General features: G+C 44.2%; 1 protein-coding gene across 2 annotated transcripts in view; it reads left to right on the top strand.

The window, feature by feature from the left end:
- NT5E (5'-nucleotidase ecto) overlaps nt 1-17505 on the top strand; it is a 483444-nt gene that overhangs the window by 253286 nt on the left and 212653 nt on the right. For both annotated transcript variants that reach the window (XM_069235588.1, XM_069235587.1), the window contains exon 6: nt 1814-1922. In XM_069235588.1, coding sequence (XP_069091689.1) covers nt 1814-1922 — 109 coding nt within the window. The remainder of the gene's footprint in view (nt 1-1813; nt 1923-17505) is intronic.

Below are 17505 nucleotides of genomic sequence, written 5' to 3'. Positions count from 1 at the left end.
TTTGCATGGTTTAGTAACTACAAAGTAACACAGTTCATAGCACTGCCTTGCGTTATGTTGCCTCAGATAGGCATTACATGGGTGAAGCATGGGCATTCCCATGCATCCACCTATATATTTTGTCACAAACCCAAAATGTGCCAAAATGGTGCGCATAATTGACAGAGGTGGAATGAGGAGAAAAATCTTTATTTTTTCCTGTTACTTTCTCTTTCCATTTGTGCTCCATTCTGCCACACACCTGGAACAAGGAATATGCCCCTAAGTATTGTTTTTGTGCAGGAAGGTATGCCTTCCTCTACAAAAACAATCCTGCCCGTGCAAAGGCCCCTGCGTTGGCAATAGGCAACACAGTACACATCACAAGAAGGGAGCAGAAATACTCCATATGGAGCATTTCTGCTCTTTTCCTTTTCATGTATTGCTGCCCTGCATTGCGTGAAATATTAGTAAATGTGCCCCGAAGTCTTTACAGCTTGAAATAATATTGACTAAAATGCACCTGTCAAAATATAGCTTTACTTGATTCTCTAAAATAGTGGCTTTTCAGACCAGCATGCCAACCAAGGACATATGATAGAGTCACTCTGTAAATGTGTGTGCTATAGTCATCCTGTTGGTTTTTGATGTTAGTATTTAACATCTACAACTCTTCAACACCAAAAAATGAAACTCCTATATGTTAATCATGGCTGATTTATCCATTGCTTTTTCTAGCACTCTACATTATTTATTTCCATCTTTGGATGTTTTTAGGCCAAGCTTTGGTGAGTGCTGTGGTCGGTGGGTGGTCGGTGGATTTGAAATCTGTTAAAGTTGACATTGTGTATCCAAAATTTTGTTTCCTGCTTTTCTGCTTTATGAATGGTTCATTTTGGTTTGTTCAATACATGGCTTGCTGTCAAGAGACTGTGGCCTTGTTCCCAACCACCAGCCATCTCCGTTTGGTAGAATATATTTGGTATGAGCTGTATGTATGAGCGGTACTGATAAAAATGGCACGACAATTGGAAAAACCTCTACCTCAGGCAGCACGCTTTGATCTTATTATAGCTACATTAACGTGGCCCTTGCCTGTGATATTTCTTTTTTTATGAAAGCGAAATCCTCAGGGTGTGAAAGCATTTACCTGGATAGCACTCTCTCACTAATCTTTCCGCTTCCACGTCTATTCCCTTGCCACCAATACGATGTGCCTGGATGGCAGATAATCCCCAAATTAGATTATCTTCACTCACATATGTGGCTCGTGCATGTACATTTTGGGATTTATCCTGTAGAACACAAATCTCTAATTAGTTCATTACCACAGGCCCCTCAAAGTTTTTACAAAATTCCAAAAAAGTAATAACTTGAGTATCTCCAATTAACCCAGCCCGCCACACACTCCCCAATATTCCACAGCCCTCTACTGGATTATTTGCAAGCCTCACTCTTCTGGTTTGAAGAAGATCCCAACTACAAAAAGTCCTTGCAGGAAATAAAACACTAATTTTTAAAACCCAATTTCTTTTTCACGCACAAGCATTCTGAGAAAAGGTGGACCACAAAGGTGTGGTGAAAAAGACATGAAAGCAGTTTTGAGATTAAAGGAATGTGTATTGTTTAGAAAAAGAAATAATAAGTGTTGTTGCATGTACGCTGCAGGGGGCTCACATATTGTTTGTGACAGAGGTAGGAATTGTATCAGTAGTATCTAGGAATGAGGTCCAAACTGTCAGTGGAATGAGAATGCACATAGCAGGATGGCAAGGCATGATGGATGGCAAGGCATGATGCAGAAGATTGCAGTTGTGTTATTTCTTTCATACAGATCTATAACAATATCCGCTATCCTGATGAAAAGGAATGGAACCATGTGTCCATGTGCATCATGACCGGAGGGAGTATGCGTGCTCCAATAGATGAACAAAGCAACAATGGTATGTTCTTGCCTTTCAACTTTCCTTACCGAGCCTTCGGTCTAGAGTCGTTTGCCATTTTGCTGTTCAAAATTACTTCTTTCATTATCAAAAGTATGTCAGTTAGTACTGGCTGACGATGTCAAATCATTAGCTGAGGGTGGTAAAGCCATGAAGAGCTAGATGGACCAAATCGTGCCAGAGGTTCATAACCTGTGGTCTGGGTGTCCCTGGTGATCTGCAATGCTCACTCAGCTTAATAAGGTATAAAATATGCTAATAATTCGCCAAAATGTAAAACTTAAATTTTTAAAACACTCTACAAATGTGAAGGAATTTGAAATTAGAGGTTAAAAATTAAGTTGGTGTCCTCAGATTGATTTGTAGGAGCAGTCAAAGAGAATATATTATGGGTGATGGGTGACCTCAGTCGAATTTGAAAAGGCTACAACCAACCTCCCCTTTGATTTATTTTCTATTTGTTTGTGAATTAAATAAAATATTTCAAAGTTTGTGTGTTTGTATGATGAATGTGTGTTTTTATATTTGTGTGTATTGTTTTGCAGCTTAAATCATCAAAATTGCCTAGGCCAGCGTCCCCAGATTCCATTAATGACTCACTTGGCATTCCCGGATTTCAATAATGATTCAGTAGACATCCCCAGATTCAAGTAATGACTAAGTGAGGGTCGACAGAAGTCAAAAGGTTAAGAACCATTGATGTAGAATACTTAATTGGTGCGCTCAGGGGTGCTCAGGGGTCCTGCAAGTGCGTAAGGGATTCATATCCTAGTTTGTAGCTTGGTGGGTGCGTGTAAATGACCATGACAGGGTCTAAGATACTACACCCAATTCTGCTTCATGGCTTCTGGGAAGGAAGAACATCACACCTCACCCTCACACCCTACATGACATAGGCAGTTGTAATGGCAGTCGCTGTAATGATAACGGCTTGTGTTGTTAACAGCATAAAAAATATTTGCCATAATAAATAATAAAGAGCTTACACAGGCTTGTGTCTGGTGTCTTGTGTGAGGAGTGGTGAAAGCTCCTCAAGCAATAGTTTCAGGCACCTTCAGTCTCATTAATGTTAGGCCTCATTGGCACACATTGGGTCCAGTGTGCACTTTCCATGGTGGCGGTAATTTTGGTGAGCAATCTGCAGTATCCACCCTGTTTGTTCGGCGATAGATGGCGTTACCAGGGTCTGAAGTACAATGCCATTAAAGTCAGTAACTGTCTTAAAAGAAGAAACAGTTCCAGAAGGCAATCCAAGCCTGAAAGATAAGCTAAAATCTTTGTTTGGGATCTCAGTTGGGTTTAGAAAGAATACAATGATGGCAATGATATAAGGGATTGAAAACAGCTGTAGTGGATGACGAACACGGTGAAACCTCTGCTAAAATGTTGCTTTTCAAAGGAATTTCAAATCAGAATCATCCTTTGAGATAATGGGATTTTGTTAAAAGTTAGGTTTGGATACATTTTTGGCTACCCCAGTGATTTGGCTGTTGTAAAAGAGTTCTGTGATTCGCTCAAAAAACACAGCTGAACTAAGTATGTTGCTTTAAAAAAACACATCTTTTAGAAAGCATTTCAAAATACTTACTTCCATCTCATGAGAGGTTTTTTTTTAACTTCCAAAATAGTGGATTGTTTTTCTTGTACCAAAAACCTGTCACAGAACCCTCACATAGTTAAGAGAACCTTCTCATTTAGGGCACAAAATAGGCAAGAAACTTTTCTGTTTAATTTTCATTCTGGCAACAGTCCTAGATTGGTAGTTCACACTGGCTGTGTTATGAAGGAGTCTTCCACCAGTTACCGCTTGAAGGGTTTTGTGGGCAGCCGTTCCCGTAGCTGGGTACAGGGGGGCACCTTTAATAAAAGTGGCGCATCATGTCATGATACACCACTTTTCTTGCTCCCCATTGCACCCTCTTAATGCCACCATGTGTGCTCAGTATTTATGATGCTGCGCACCATGGCACGCGCTAGGGAACTAGAATCAAAAATGTTGATGCTAGTTTGGCACTTTGCAGGATTAGTGCCAAAAATATTGACGTTAATCCTTCAAATTGAAAGGAGGACCATTGAAACAATGTGAGCTTAATTTAGTACCTGCCTTATGTAGGCATTAAAAATGACACTAGAAATGGTGCAGTGGCATCTTATAGATGCCACTGTGCCATTTTTCTGGGCCTCCTAACGGGGGAACCCCCCTTGCATACATTATGCCTGGCGCAGGCATAATGTGGTGCAAGGGTTTACAAAGTGGCGCAATGCATTGCACCACTTCACTTTATAAATATGGCGCAGCATTTTTGCCAACTTAATGCCACATAAGCGTCAGGAAAATTATGCTAATGTGACATAAGATGGTGCAAGGAGCTTCTTAAATCTGTCCCAGTGTCTTTCAAATGTCTTTTGGGTCCCAGAACCATGGACGGCTCAAAACCTAGTTACTGTTGTTTTCAGATTAAGATGGCAAATTGATATTTCTCTTCATTGGGGATCTGAGGGGCCACAATTCAACACAGACAAATGAAGAAAACATTGAACATTATAGGCATTGAATGGGCAAAGCTGCCAACAGGCTGGGCCAAGAAATTAACAGCCAACTGCCTTGCACAGGCTGAGGTTCTCAGTAGGGCACCTATCAGGAAATAGCATGTGCTGTATACAACACTACTGTTCCCCCCCTCACACTTCTTAGTCTTAGCTTTTTGTCTCCAGGGATCCTCTAGGCAGAGGCCTGAACCAAGGAAATGGCTTTTTGTCTATTCACATTCACTGTATGGAGCCCTAACCTCCGGGGTCGAGGACACTAATTAAAGTTGAATTTTCTTTTCTTTTTTATTTATTTTTTTAGTTTAAGAGAAGGTCATCATTACATTCATAGATAATGTAAATAGAGAGACAAATCAAAGTAACAAAGGAGAAATCGATACTACTCTCTGTTCAAAATAGATAGCATTACATTCATATCAATTCTGTCAAGTCAAATGCATGGCACCTTACAATCATACCATAAATCAAACAGAAAAGAACATCGCCAAGTATTATTAAGCATCAGAAGAACTCTTTCCCCTTTGTCTTTTAGAGCACCACATTCCACTTTAAAGAAATGATACATAGAGATACACAAGAGCTCGATGTAGGTAGGTGGAGACTGGCTTTTCCATTTTCACGCTGTTAGAAATGGGGTCTTTGGTTGACAGTCAGGTTACCCCCTGTTCAAGCAAGGAACCTCATTCTAGTCAGGGTAAAAGAGAATCACCCTCCGCTAACCCCTGCTCACTCCCTTGGTAGCTTGGCACGAGCAGTAGGCTTAACTTCAGAGTGCCAGGTGTAAATTATTTGTACCAACACCCACAGTAACTTAATGAAAACACTACAAAATGACACAACACAGGTTTAGAAAAATAGGAAATATTTATCTAAACAAAACAAGACCAAAATTACAAAAATCCACAATACACAAGTCAAGTTATCAATTAAAAAGCAAAAAGAGTCTTCATGTAGTTTTAAACACACACTAAAACTGTTAGCGTGAAAATGTACCCTGGGTGCGTCAAAAATAACCCCACACGGGCGAGTGTGCGTCAAAAAGGTCTTGCGATGCATTGATTTCACTCACGAGCGAGACCTTGCACCGTATCTCCTTTTGTCGGGTCAGGGCGCGTCGTTTCTTCTCTCCGCAGGAGAGCGATGCGTCGATCCGGTCAGCACTCTCGGGTCGGGCAGGCCTTGCGTTGTTTTTACATACCCCGCTTTACTTGAGTGAGAATTCCAGCCACACGATGTTCCGAAAACCACACAGCACGGGTTGTGATCTCACCAGCCGCGGTCAGCGATGCTGCGCGACGCTTCTCCAGCTCCATGCGTCGATTTTCAGCAGCGAAGCTGGCGGCATGTTGATTTTTCAGCCACAGATCGGAGTTGCGTTGATCTTTTCTCCGCCCGGCGCTCTGTGCGTGGATTTCTTCCTCCTAGGCTGCCAGCTTCTCCTTTCAGGGTCCCAGGAACTGGATGGGCACCACAGGGCAGAGTAGGAGTCTCTCCATAGACCCCAGGTGCTGGCAGAGGGAAGTCTTTGCTGTCCCTGAGACTTCAAACAACAGGAGGCAAGCTCTAAATCAAGCACTTGGAGATCTTCACAAGATGGAAGGCACACAAAGTCCAGTCTTTGCCCTCTTACTGTGGCAGAAGCAGCAACTGCAGGATAGCTTTGCAAAGCACAGTCACAGGCAAGGCAGCTCTTCTTCCCCAGCTCTTCAGCTCTTCTCCAGGCAGAGGTTCCTCATGGTTTCCAGAAGTGTTCTACAGTCTGTGGTTTTGGGTGCCCATCTTATACCCAATTCCTCCTTTGAAGTAGGCCTACTTCAAAGTAAGGTCTCTTTTGAGTGTGAAATCGGGCCTTGCCAAGGCCAGGGCCCAGACACTCACCAGGGGGTTGGAGACTGCATTGTGTGAGGGCAGGCACAGCCCTTTCAGGTGTGAGTGACCACTCCTCCCCTCCCTCCTAGCACAGATGGCTCATCAGGAAATGCAGACTAGACCCCAGCTCCCTTTGTGTCACTGTCTAGTGTGAGGTGCAACCAGCCCAACTGTCAAACAAACCCAGAAAGGGAATTCACAAACAGGCAGAGTCACAGAAATGGTATAAGCAAGAAAATGCTCACTTTCTAAAAGTGGCATTTTCAAACACACAATCTTAAAATCAACTTTACTAAAAGATGTATTTTTAAATTGTTAGCTCAGAGAACCTAAACTCCACATGTCCATCCACTCCCAAAGGGAATCTACACTTTAATCAGATTTAAAGGTAGCCCCCATGTTAACCTATGAGAGGGACAGGCCTTGCAACATTGAAAAACAAATTTAGCAATATTTCACTGTCAGGACATATAAAACACATTACTATATGTCCTACCTTAACCATACACTGCACCCTGCCCTTAGGGCTACCTAGGGCCTACTTAGGGGTGTCTTACATGTAAGAAAAGGGACGGTTTAGGCCTGGTAAGTGGGTACCCTTGCCAAGTCGAACTTACAGTTAAAACTGGACACACAGACACTGCAATGGCAGGTCTGAGACTTGATTACAGAGCTACCTATGTGGGTGGCACAACCAGTGCTGCAGGCCCACTAGTAGCATTTGATTTACAGGCCATGGGCACCTCAAGGGCACTGTAATAGGGACTTTCTAATAAATCAAATATGCCAATCATGGATAAGCCAATTACATACACATCTTTTAAAGGAGCACTTGCACTTTAGCACTGGTTAGCAGTGGTAAAGTGCCCAGAGTAGCACAAACAGCAAAATCAGAGTCCAGCACACATCAACAACCTGGGAAACAGAGGCAAAAAGTTGGGGAGACCACGCCAAGGATGAAACGTCTAACACACGCTATGCAAAATGTTACCATAATAATGAAGGTATGTAAAATAGGTGTATTCAATTGTGATGCTTGTGAAATAGTGCATGACATTCAAAGGATCAAATTCTACTTCCATCATTAGGTGCCTCCATTAGCCAACTGGTGATTTCATCCACACTCCCCCAACACTTCAAAAAGTGGGCATACAGCATACATATTGACTATGTCTGCAGTCCGAAGGCCACAACCTGGGCACTGTATAATTTGTCTGTTTCCTTTAGCCCATTTGGTAAGCTCCTCAGGGATATAACAAACAAGTAGATGGTTTTGAACTGTTGCAGCTTCAGCATAGCCAAAAGTAAGAATACACAGGAGCTAGAAAGTGCCTGCACAAGCATTTGAATATGGGACATCGGCCTAACTTCATAGTCCAATTTAACCAGGTCGTTTGGCCTGGTCTCAGATAAACAGCCATGAAGCTGTCTAATATAAATCCTATCCCTCCCTTCAAATAAAATGTACAATGGTACAGAGGTATCATAAGGTCACTTGGGGTGCAGCAGTAATAAAGACCTACTTTCCAGTCCCCTTTGCATGGCACTGGACTTGCTCCTGTCAAATAAATTTGGCCTACCAAAATGCCCCACTGGCACCAGTTAAATCTGTTTTTCTTGCAGTAGCTCAGTTACCAGTGAACATAGGTTTAGCACATTTGCTCTACAAAGAAATATTTACTTTTCACCCTCTCCCTGCTAAAATGCATTTGAAAGTCTGTTGCATGTGCATCCTTTACTTGGCAATACCTCAGAGTATCCGAGTATCTGGTGGAATTACCACTATTAAAAGCATTTCTGTTTCCAATCAATAAATCTAAAGGACTTACTTAGAATGTGCTTGGCAAAAGGCTTTTTCAGTCAATGGACCAAGGGCCTGATTTAAAGTTCAGAGAACCGGATACTCTGCCATAATTGTGATCATCCATATTACAAGTGCCATAGGATATAGTTCACTTGTAATATGGAAGACGGGATATCTGTGACGTTTGTGGCAAAGTATTCCGTCCTCTGAACTCTAAATCAGGCCCTAATAATCTCAAATTAACTTCTCTTGACTTCAGACTCTCACTTATTGGTGTGATTCAAAATCTCATTAAAGTTTTCCTATTTTCCTAGACAACATTCCCACATCCTCACTTCTCTCTGAATTATCTATATGTTTCATAATCCGACTTTCTATAGTGCCTATTTCTAATCTGAGTGTACCTGCCTTACAGGTACGATATATGACCTGTTTGCTATGTACAGCACGGTGCTGCCCTTGGGGCTACATCTGCGCGTTATGAATACCCCCAATAATTCTAAACATACAAAAAATACAATGCAACAGCAACAATACAAGAACAGAGCAACATGCATCATAAACATGGTAATTGTTGGACTTGGCCTTTTCTGCAGGGTCATCCTCAAATGTTTTGCCTTACCACTTCTATTTTCCTAACCCATTTTTGTTGGCCTTTAGGTCTCTAGCACTGGTTAGCATTGCTAAAGTAAACAAAGTACTTGTGGTCTCTCCTTAAAACATGGTGAAATTGACTTACATCCAATGAGCACATTTAATTTACTTGTATTTCTCTAGTAAAGTGGTACTACATGTACCAAGGGCCTATACATTAAATGCTACTACTGGGCCAGCAGCACTGATTGTACCACCCACTGACGTAGCCCTTTAAACATGTCTCAGGCCTGCCATTGCAGCATGTGTGCAGTTTTATGCTGCCATTTTTGGCAAAATAAATCTTGTTCCTAGCCCAAACCTTCCTTTTTAATACATATAAGTCACCCCTAGGGTCGGCCCTGGATAGGCCAAAGGGCAAGAGGCAGTGTATTTAAAAAGTTGGTCATGTACTTTTAGGTTTTACATGTCATGGTGGTGAAAAAGTCTTAAATGTGTTTTTCACTACTGCAAGGCCTACCTCTCACATAGGATAACATTGGGTTACACATTTACATTAAATAAGTAATACTGTTCAATTGGGAGCAGGTAGGCAGCTCGAGTTTGGTGTCTAAAGAATTGAAATTAAAATCCCTCCTTGATGGTAAAGTCAGATTTTTTGCCACAGTTCTGAAAATTCCACTTTTAGAAAGTTGCCATTTTCTTGACCTAACCATTTGTGTGCGAAACCTGTTCCTAGGTCACATGACTAGATTTAGCTGCAGTTGGTCCTTCCATATTGCTCTCAGACAGTGAGACAATGAAATTATGGGTGGTGGCAGGATGTGCCACTCCAAGTTAATGGGGATGGGGTCAGTCACCTACCACACTTGCACATCACAAAGGCTCTGCCTGAGAACTCTCACAAAGGGTTTGACACTGGTCTTTTGTCACCCCCGGCACCAAATGATTTTTAATGTCACATGTACACTGTACATTTAGTATACTTTGATAATGATGACCTACATGCAGATTCTCTTTTTGTAGTGAATAACCATCAGTACAGAGTAACATTTCTGTGCATGTTGAGCATGCGCTTTACACTCATGTGATTGAGGCTCATTTGCCACCCTTTTTGTTTCTACCGTAAGTTAGTCCACCAGTGCCTGAGTTGCCCATGGGGAAATTTCTTAACCAATTATGCTGGCCTCACGCTAGCTTCATGAATCACACATGGTTTATGGTTAGGTGTTACTAGATGGCACAGTGTACACAGCCCTGCCCCACCCCGCACCGTCCTGCCGAGAGATAGCATTAATTGAATCCAGCTGTACCAGCTCGCCTTCCTTATCCAGAGGTGAGCCAACCAGTAAGTCTTCCAGCAAGATGTTTACCTCCTCAAATGATGCAAGTATGTCCCCCAAGCCTCTACGTCTTCATTTACCTTCTTGTCTCTGCGAGAGAGCCCGATGTGAGTCTCCTCTTCCGCTGACCATTCAGTGATGTTCCTTGCCCGCTGTTCTATTGCATTCCCTTAGTTCCCAGCCTTCCCATAGCAACCCACTGTTTTGCTAGGAGGAATGCCAATTGAAAGAATTTATATTGCATCTTTTCTTGCTTGGGACACCACACAATACCCAGCAAGCTCTGGATCCGCTTAAGTACCACTCACCAGTACGTCAGTACCTTGTCACAGTGCCATGCCAGATGTTAAAATGGGGGTCTCCCCTGTCCACAATGAGGGGCAAGCCGCAGAGTGGGCCACATAAATCCTGTATAGCTTAGGTGGCATAACATACGTGGGATGTACATAATTAAAATGAATTAGCTTAAATCTGGCATTCCCAGAGACTCCCTTAACCAATTAGCAGGTACTTTTCCTTTCATTGTCTGTGAGTTGCCCCCCAGGTCATCACTCCAGGCTGGTTTAGCTAGCAACTGTTTTCTGGACCTGTCTGTTTTAAGGGCTTTATACATCCATGACACCAGGTGTTCCCCCATGCCCATGAGTGCCTGAGGGGAAACTTCCTAAAATATTTCCCTTGATGTTCATGCAATTTTGGCATATTCTAAGTACTGGCCCTAACCCAAGGATAATGCCTCCTGAGCCTTACAGTAGGAGACAAAGTGCTCCCATGAAAACAGATCTCCCATTAACTAACATCCTCCCTTTTGCCATTGAGTAAAGGACATGGTTGAACCAATGTCCTTAAACAGCTTCAGCACACAACCACATATCCAGATCCCTGAAGGAGGGAGGCTGCAGAGGGGCCCTGGAGACTATTTGAACCCATTTCCAAGCAGTATGTCACACCAGGAAAGGGAACTCCACCCCAAGGCTCCAGTCCCTCATCAATAGTTCCAGCAAGGGTGCATAGATATCCTTCCCCCTTCACAGCAAACATTTCTGCTATCTATTTTGTCCACCCATTTAGCCTCATATTGTACATGTGCTGCACAGTAATATAATTCTATGTCTGGTAGCCGCAGCCTCTTCCTCTCAAGCCATTTTTACTGTGTCGAGAGTAACACGGCTTCTCCTTCCCACTCAGACCAGTGATGCCAATATACTATTTAAGCAGTTAAATGCAGCTCTAGGGATGAGGCGGAGGGAGTTTTGTATCACATATAGACAGCTAGGAAGAAACACCATTTTGGCAATTGCAACCCTTCCCATTGTATACAGAGGTAACCCTGCCCAGAACTGGATGGACAAGTGCAAATCCTCTATTATAAGCATATTGTTTCTCAGGCATCACTGCCATCATTATGCTGAGTTATCTATAGTTGTCAATTTTCCAGTGTGGTCCAAGGTTGGACCCGCTGTCTATAGGGGTCTTTGCCAGGGCCCCCAGGAGGAACAAAATAGTCTTATTCCTCTTAGCTCTGAAGCCTGCCACCCGACCAAACTTCTCTAGTTGCGCCATTAGTTCTGGGACAGCTTCCCCCGGCCTCGACAAGTAAAACAGGGCTTTGCTGGCACAGAGAGGGAGCACGTGCGAGGTGTCTCCCAGTTGGATCTCATATTCTCCGAAGTCCCTCCAAAGCTTGATGGCTAACAGCACCAGTGACAACGTAAACAAAAGTGGTGAGAGGAGGCATCCTTGTCTGGTGCCAGCCTGTACTCCAATGGCCTCCAACACCACTCTACCAATTCTAACTCAGGGATTCGTATAGGGCAATTTGATCCAGACAACAATTCCTTCAAATTTCATCTGTTTCATCATCTCCTTTAAGTATGTCCACTGCAATGTGTCAAAAGCCTTGGCAATATCCACTGATGCCAAGACCAGCTTCTTATTCCACGGTTGCACTGAGTGTAACACATAAGTTAAGTGTTTAAAATTGAGGGCTGTGCCATACCACTTATAAAACCACAAAACCACACTGATCATCATGGGCCAAAAAAGCCTACCACATGTCTCAGGTGCAGCGCAGAGGATTTACACAGGACCTCGGCATCAGAGTTAATTATAGTTAACAGTTTATAGGATGTGACATCTAGTGGGTTTCCCCCCAGTTTCAACATCATGCAGATAAGGCTGTCACGCATAGACGGGAGTAATTCACCTCATGACGTGTCTCTTCAGAAACCCTTAACAGTTTCTCTGTTAGCAGAGGCTTAAACGAATGATAGACATAAATTGAGAAGCCACCCTTGCCCAGAGCTTTATTTGCAGACATAGCCCTCCAGGCCCCAATCAATTCCTCCAGAGTGATGTCCGACTCCATATTTTCCTGGATTGCCTCTAGAACCCATGGGAGCTCTATCATGTCCAGGAGGGAGGCTGTGTCTTCTGGGGTTCCTAAAGTAACACTTCAGTATACCTCACTTAAATGCTTCCTAAATGTAAGATTAATTTCAGCCTGTGTTGTGGCCCTTGCCCCATCAGGTCACTGCAGTATCATTATTGGCATGGCTGCTGACCGTTTAGAATCCAGGCAAGCAACTTGCTGGGCTTATTGCCTTCCCTATGCAGGCACTCCCTGTAGTACCTTCATGTCAGTTTATCTAATCTCTATTATATATTTCCCAGGGATCTTCATGCCTCAGTTAGCATGTCCTAATTTTCACCCCACCAGTTTCACTCCGCTGTAAACCCACAGGCAGGGTTTCCTGTGTAGTCAGGTTCTTCTGTAAATGTTGCTTAACTCTGTACACCTTCCCCAGGCATACCCCATGAGCTACAACTTTGAATGCCTTCCATTCATTCCAGCTGGCAGTCGAAGATGCCCAGTTGATTGTCAAGTAGGCCCCTATCTGTATATTGAGGCCTTACTAATACTTCTGGTCTAGTAAGAACCCTGGATGCATTCTCCATGTGAAGGACTCTATCTATAATTTGTCCCAAAGTCAACTCTTAGTGGGAATGGTCTGATTGATTTCTCGCCAGGTACTGTGGTTCCAGAACCTGGGTGAGAATGCCTCCAGACCCAAGTACCTGGTTTAGTCTGCTATAAGTGTGATTGGTCACAGAGTGGCATGAGTATTCTCTGTCCAGCAGATGGAGTTCTCTTCACACATCTGCACTGCCTGTGTTGGACACTATTGGCGCAGTGCAATCACCATGTGAGGCTTCGTATTGTGTCTCAAGGGATGTGTGTCAAGCGCCTCATCCAACACGTAGTTGAAACCTCTAGCCCACAGTACCAGGACATCAAAGCAGTCTGTCAATAAATCCTGAATCTTGAAAAAAACATCTCTGTAATCCCTGTTTAGTGCATAAAGATTGAGGATGCTGCGCTCCCTCCCATCTAGTATCCCAGAAGATATACCTCCTCTTCATGTCTCCATGTCCGAGTATGTAAGGCTAAAGCATATCCCGAAGACTTCCTTCCTTCCTCCCCCAACCCCGGACATATGCCAAATGCGTGAAGAAGCACAATTGTCCCTTCCATTTCTTTTTTACATTCTCAGCCTCTGAGTCAATTAGGTCTATGTTTAAATGTCAAAACCCTATGTTGTTTCACAAATATACCTATAGCACAGACATTCCAGATAAGGAAATTAGACTTATCCGATGTTATGGGTCCATGGATTCCAAATTACTGGCCAGCTGTCCTCCATACCTCTTTCCCCTCTGTGCCATACCACTCCTCCAAAAGAATGAGAGGCACTCCGAAAATAAGCAGACCGATTTAGTGTCACGGCTGATTGAAACTTTGAACAGCCAACTCAACCTCCATGCCATCCCTTTTTACCTCGGGTAAACACTTGGGACCATTCTAATGGCGTGTCTGCCCAGCTCACCCCTCCCTGATCCAGTGGTCATAACATACCACCCTCTTGAGTAATCAATCAATCAATCAATCAAACAAATTTCTTAACCGCACTACTCACCCGGTAGGGTCTCAAGGCGATCAAGTAATGTAACACTGATGCTACTTAATAGAATACACAAGGAAAGATTCCTCCCCATGTGCTTCAAAACCAACAGTGGTCGGGGCATCCCAGAGAACATCCTCCTCGCTGCCTTAGTAGTGCGCCCTGACACATATGGTGTCACAGTATTATCAAGTGCCATAAGGATCTCATGCCAGAATTCCCATGCTTCGATTGGGGGCTCCATCCGTGAGTTCCAGCTAGGACCACACCTCCTCCAGACACTCAAAGAAATGTGTTTTACCTTGCACCACCAGCCTCATTCTAGCTGTATAATAGTATGTATTGGAGGCTCAGAAATATGAATTTCTGCTTCATATCAATTAACGTATTTCTTCTAGTCTGAACCTTCCTTGTGTAGTCGAGGTATATGGCTATTGTATGATTGTCAAATTGGACATTTCCACCCTCCCTGGCCACTGTAAGAATAGTGTTGTGGTACTTATATTTGAAATCCTGGCTATGAGCATCCTGGGATGGGCCCATGGCAGCCTCATAGCCAGTGCACTGTGTGCTCTCTCAACGGCAAACAGTCTTGACAATCCCTGAGGCTTACGTATGTTTAGAATCGAATTCTCCAGGAAGCACTCCGGCATGGCGTTCTTTATCCCTCCTAAAAGCCCAAGAATCACAAATTATTATGGCAGGAGCGTCCCTTCACGTCCTCTAGTCTGTCCTCCAGCATTTTTGTTACTGCCATTATGATGGATGTAGGAAGCTGGCTCTCTATATAGTGCACTAAAATGTCCAGTGGATCCCCAAGTGGTTTTGCAGAGGCAAATGTAGATAGGACTAATGCTCTATTTTGTGGTAGTGTGGGTTAGAAGTGAGGCTTATCAGAGGTTGGTGCTAAGGATTTGTTGTACTCACAGAGGCAATAAATGAGACACACACTCAAAGAATAAATCTGAAACCAATTTGGAAAAATAACAATTCTTTTCAAATATGTTTAAAACTTTGTAATCAGGTAAGTGGACTTATAAGCATAAATACTTTTCAGTTTCAGAAATCAACACATGGTGCAATTTTCAGAGTTCTCGCAATGGAGGAAATCAATATTCAGCAAACACAAGGTTAACAATGACTTACGAGGTCGAGTTTAGGAACCAAAGGTAAGTACTGGGCACTGATCAGAACCACACCAGCAGGTCACATCGGGCAGAACTGGGGTGGCTGGGTGCAGGGGTGCAGTAAGGTGCCAAGTGATTCTCCATGGGAGCTGGACCTCATGACAAACAGGCTGCAGACTCTGGCTGGGAAGCCAGTTAGGGACAACAAGCAGGTTGGTAGTAGACTTGGGGTCCTCGGGGACGTAGGTGGACCTTTGGATCTCTTCTCTGGGGCCCAGGGGCGATGGATGCAGGGGTGTCTTTTGGGGTGGGTTTTCTTTTCCACAAGGGATCCTGCATGCTAAGGCTGCAGGCATCATCGGAGAGTCCAGCAGGCATGGGCCCAGGGTGGACTCAAGCTTTTAGGAGCCCGGGGGACATTGTTGGCACCAGTGACCCACCTCAGATCGGGTCAGGGGCAACAGGTGCAGTGATTGCTGGAGGTGTTGGGGTTTCTCTCACCACCAGGCTGTGGGAGTAGGGCCTGCGTGCAGAAGCTAATGGCGTCTCAGGTGAGTTCAAGATAAGTGAGACCACACTGGACTCGGTCTCTGGACAGCTGGGGAACTGCGTTGGCACCATTGGTCGGCTTCACCTTGAGTCGTGGACGACGGGTACAGTGGTCACTGCAGGTGTTGGGTTCCTGAGGTTCCAGCAGCTGCAGAGTTCTTTTCTTGACAATTTTGCTGCACACAGGAGACTTGAGCCTTAATGGAAGGCAGGACAAGTCAACTTCTTGGGCAGATTCCTTTTAGGTCAGCAGGGTGTCTGGCATGGTCAGGTGCTTCTTCTTTTCCTCTTCTGTGAGTGCAACTCTTCTTTGTCATTGTCTTCTTAGGTCATCAGGATCTGAGTTCTAGGGTTCAGGAGTGCTACCCAAATACTCAATTTAGGGGTGTTACAGAGAGTGCCAGATGGTAGCCAATGGACTGCCACCTTTATGGTGACTAAAACACTCTTATGACCACTTCCATTGGGCTGTTGGCATAACCCTAGTGGCCTAATTCCTTTCAAGCAAGATGGAGGAATCTGGAAAGTGGTGTCCACTTCAGCCCATCCACCTTAGGAGTGGGACTGGCATGAAGTGGGCACACATCCTAATCTGCCTAATTTTCTTGCATGTACTGCTGCCAAATGTGGGGTCAGGACAGCAGGGTTGGTCATCTCCGCCATTTGAAGAGACCTGGGTCACATTGCAAATGCGGCAGGGCCTTTGAAGTGTCCCGCCCTGGAATGTCCATCCTGTCTGGGTGAGGTGATAACACCTCTGCCCAATGCAGGCTTTTGTCTCAGGCCCTCGAGAGCACCCGCTGTCACCTTAGGGGGACAGAAACCCATTTGTGGTGGCTGAACTGATCGGGACCAAGCAGTAAACACACTAGTAGTTGGTAGGATTTCAAGGGGCACCTCTAAGGTGCCCTCTGAGTGTATTTATTGGTAAATCCATCACTGGAATCAGTAAGCATTTATTATTCTGAGATGTTTGATACCAAACATCCCAGGATTCAGAGAAGCCATCATGTTGCCGGAGAACTCGTAATGACCGTGCCCATCACATGCATTTAAAATGGCTTCCAGGTTCACTTACTATGTTTCAGAATTGACAGAGACATAGCAGGGGCATATCTGCTTGTGCATATATGCCCTCACATGTGCCTTGATGCACCCTGCCTTAGGGGTGACCTACACCTGGCAAATGCAGTGATAGGGGCCCTGGCACACAGGGTTGTGTGAGAGGTCGTGTTTTCAATTTAGCCTGCACCAACACACGCAGCTGAAATGGCAGCACTTTGTGGGTTTGGTAGGGGGTGACTATGGGTAGCACAACTGGTGCTGCAACCCTCAGATACCTTGTTTAGTACCTCAGGCCCTAGGTACCAAGGGTTCTATTTACTAGGGACTTACAGTGTATGCTAAAGAGTGTGCAAATTGTGCAAAACAGTTTTGGGGAAAGAGATCTGGCACTAGGGACCTGGTTAGCAGGAACCCAGTGCAGTAACAGTCAAAGCCACATCATAAACCAGGGAAAAAGTGGGGGCTAATCATGTCAAAAAGGGTGCTTTCCTACAATGGACATCTGATCTTTCAGGGTTTTTACTTCCAGTTGTAGTGTTTCAATCGATTGCTCTGCTGATTTTAGGATGTCAGCTATCTTAAGTAAGTCCGTGCAAAGCAGGTTTCCTCTGTAAAGACCAAGTCAATCTTTCCCTCCGACGCCATCTGTGAACCCCTTATGGCTATCTTCAGTTTGGCCTTTGTGGGCTCCCCCAGTAGGTCTACACCAGAGCCCTCAAA

The sequence above is a fragment of the Pleurodeles waltl genome, chromosome 5 (genome assembly GCF_031143425.1).
Source record: "Pleurodeles waltl isolate 20211129_DDA chromosome 5, aPleWal1.hap1.20221129, whole genome shotgun sequence".
Taxonomy (NCBI): Eukaryota; Metazoa; Chordata; class Amphibia; order Caudata; family Salamandridae; genus Pleurodeles; species Pleurodeles waltl.
This window is presented reverse-complemented; position numbering and strand designations above follow the sequence as displayed.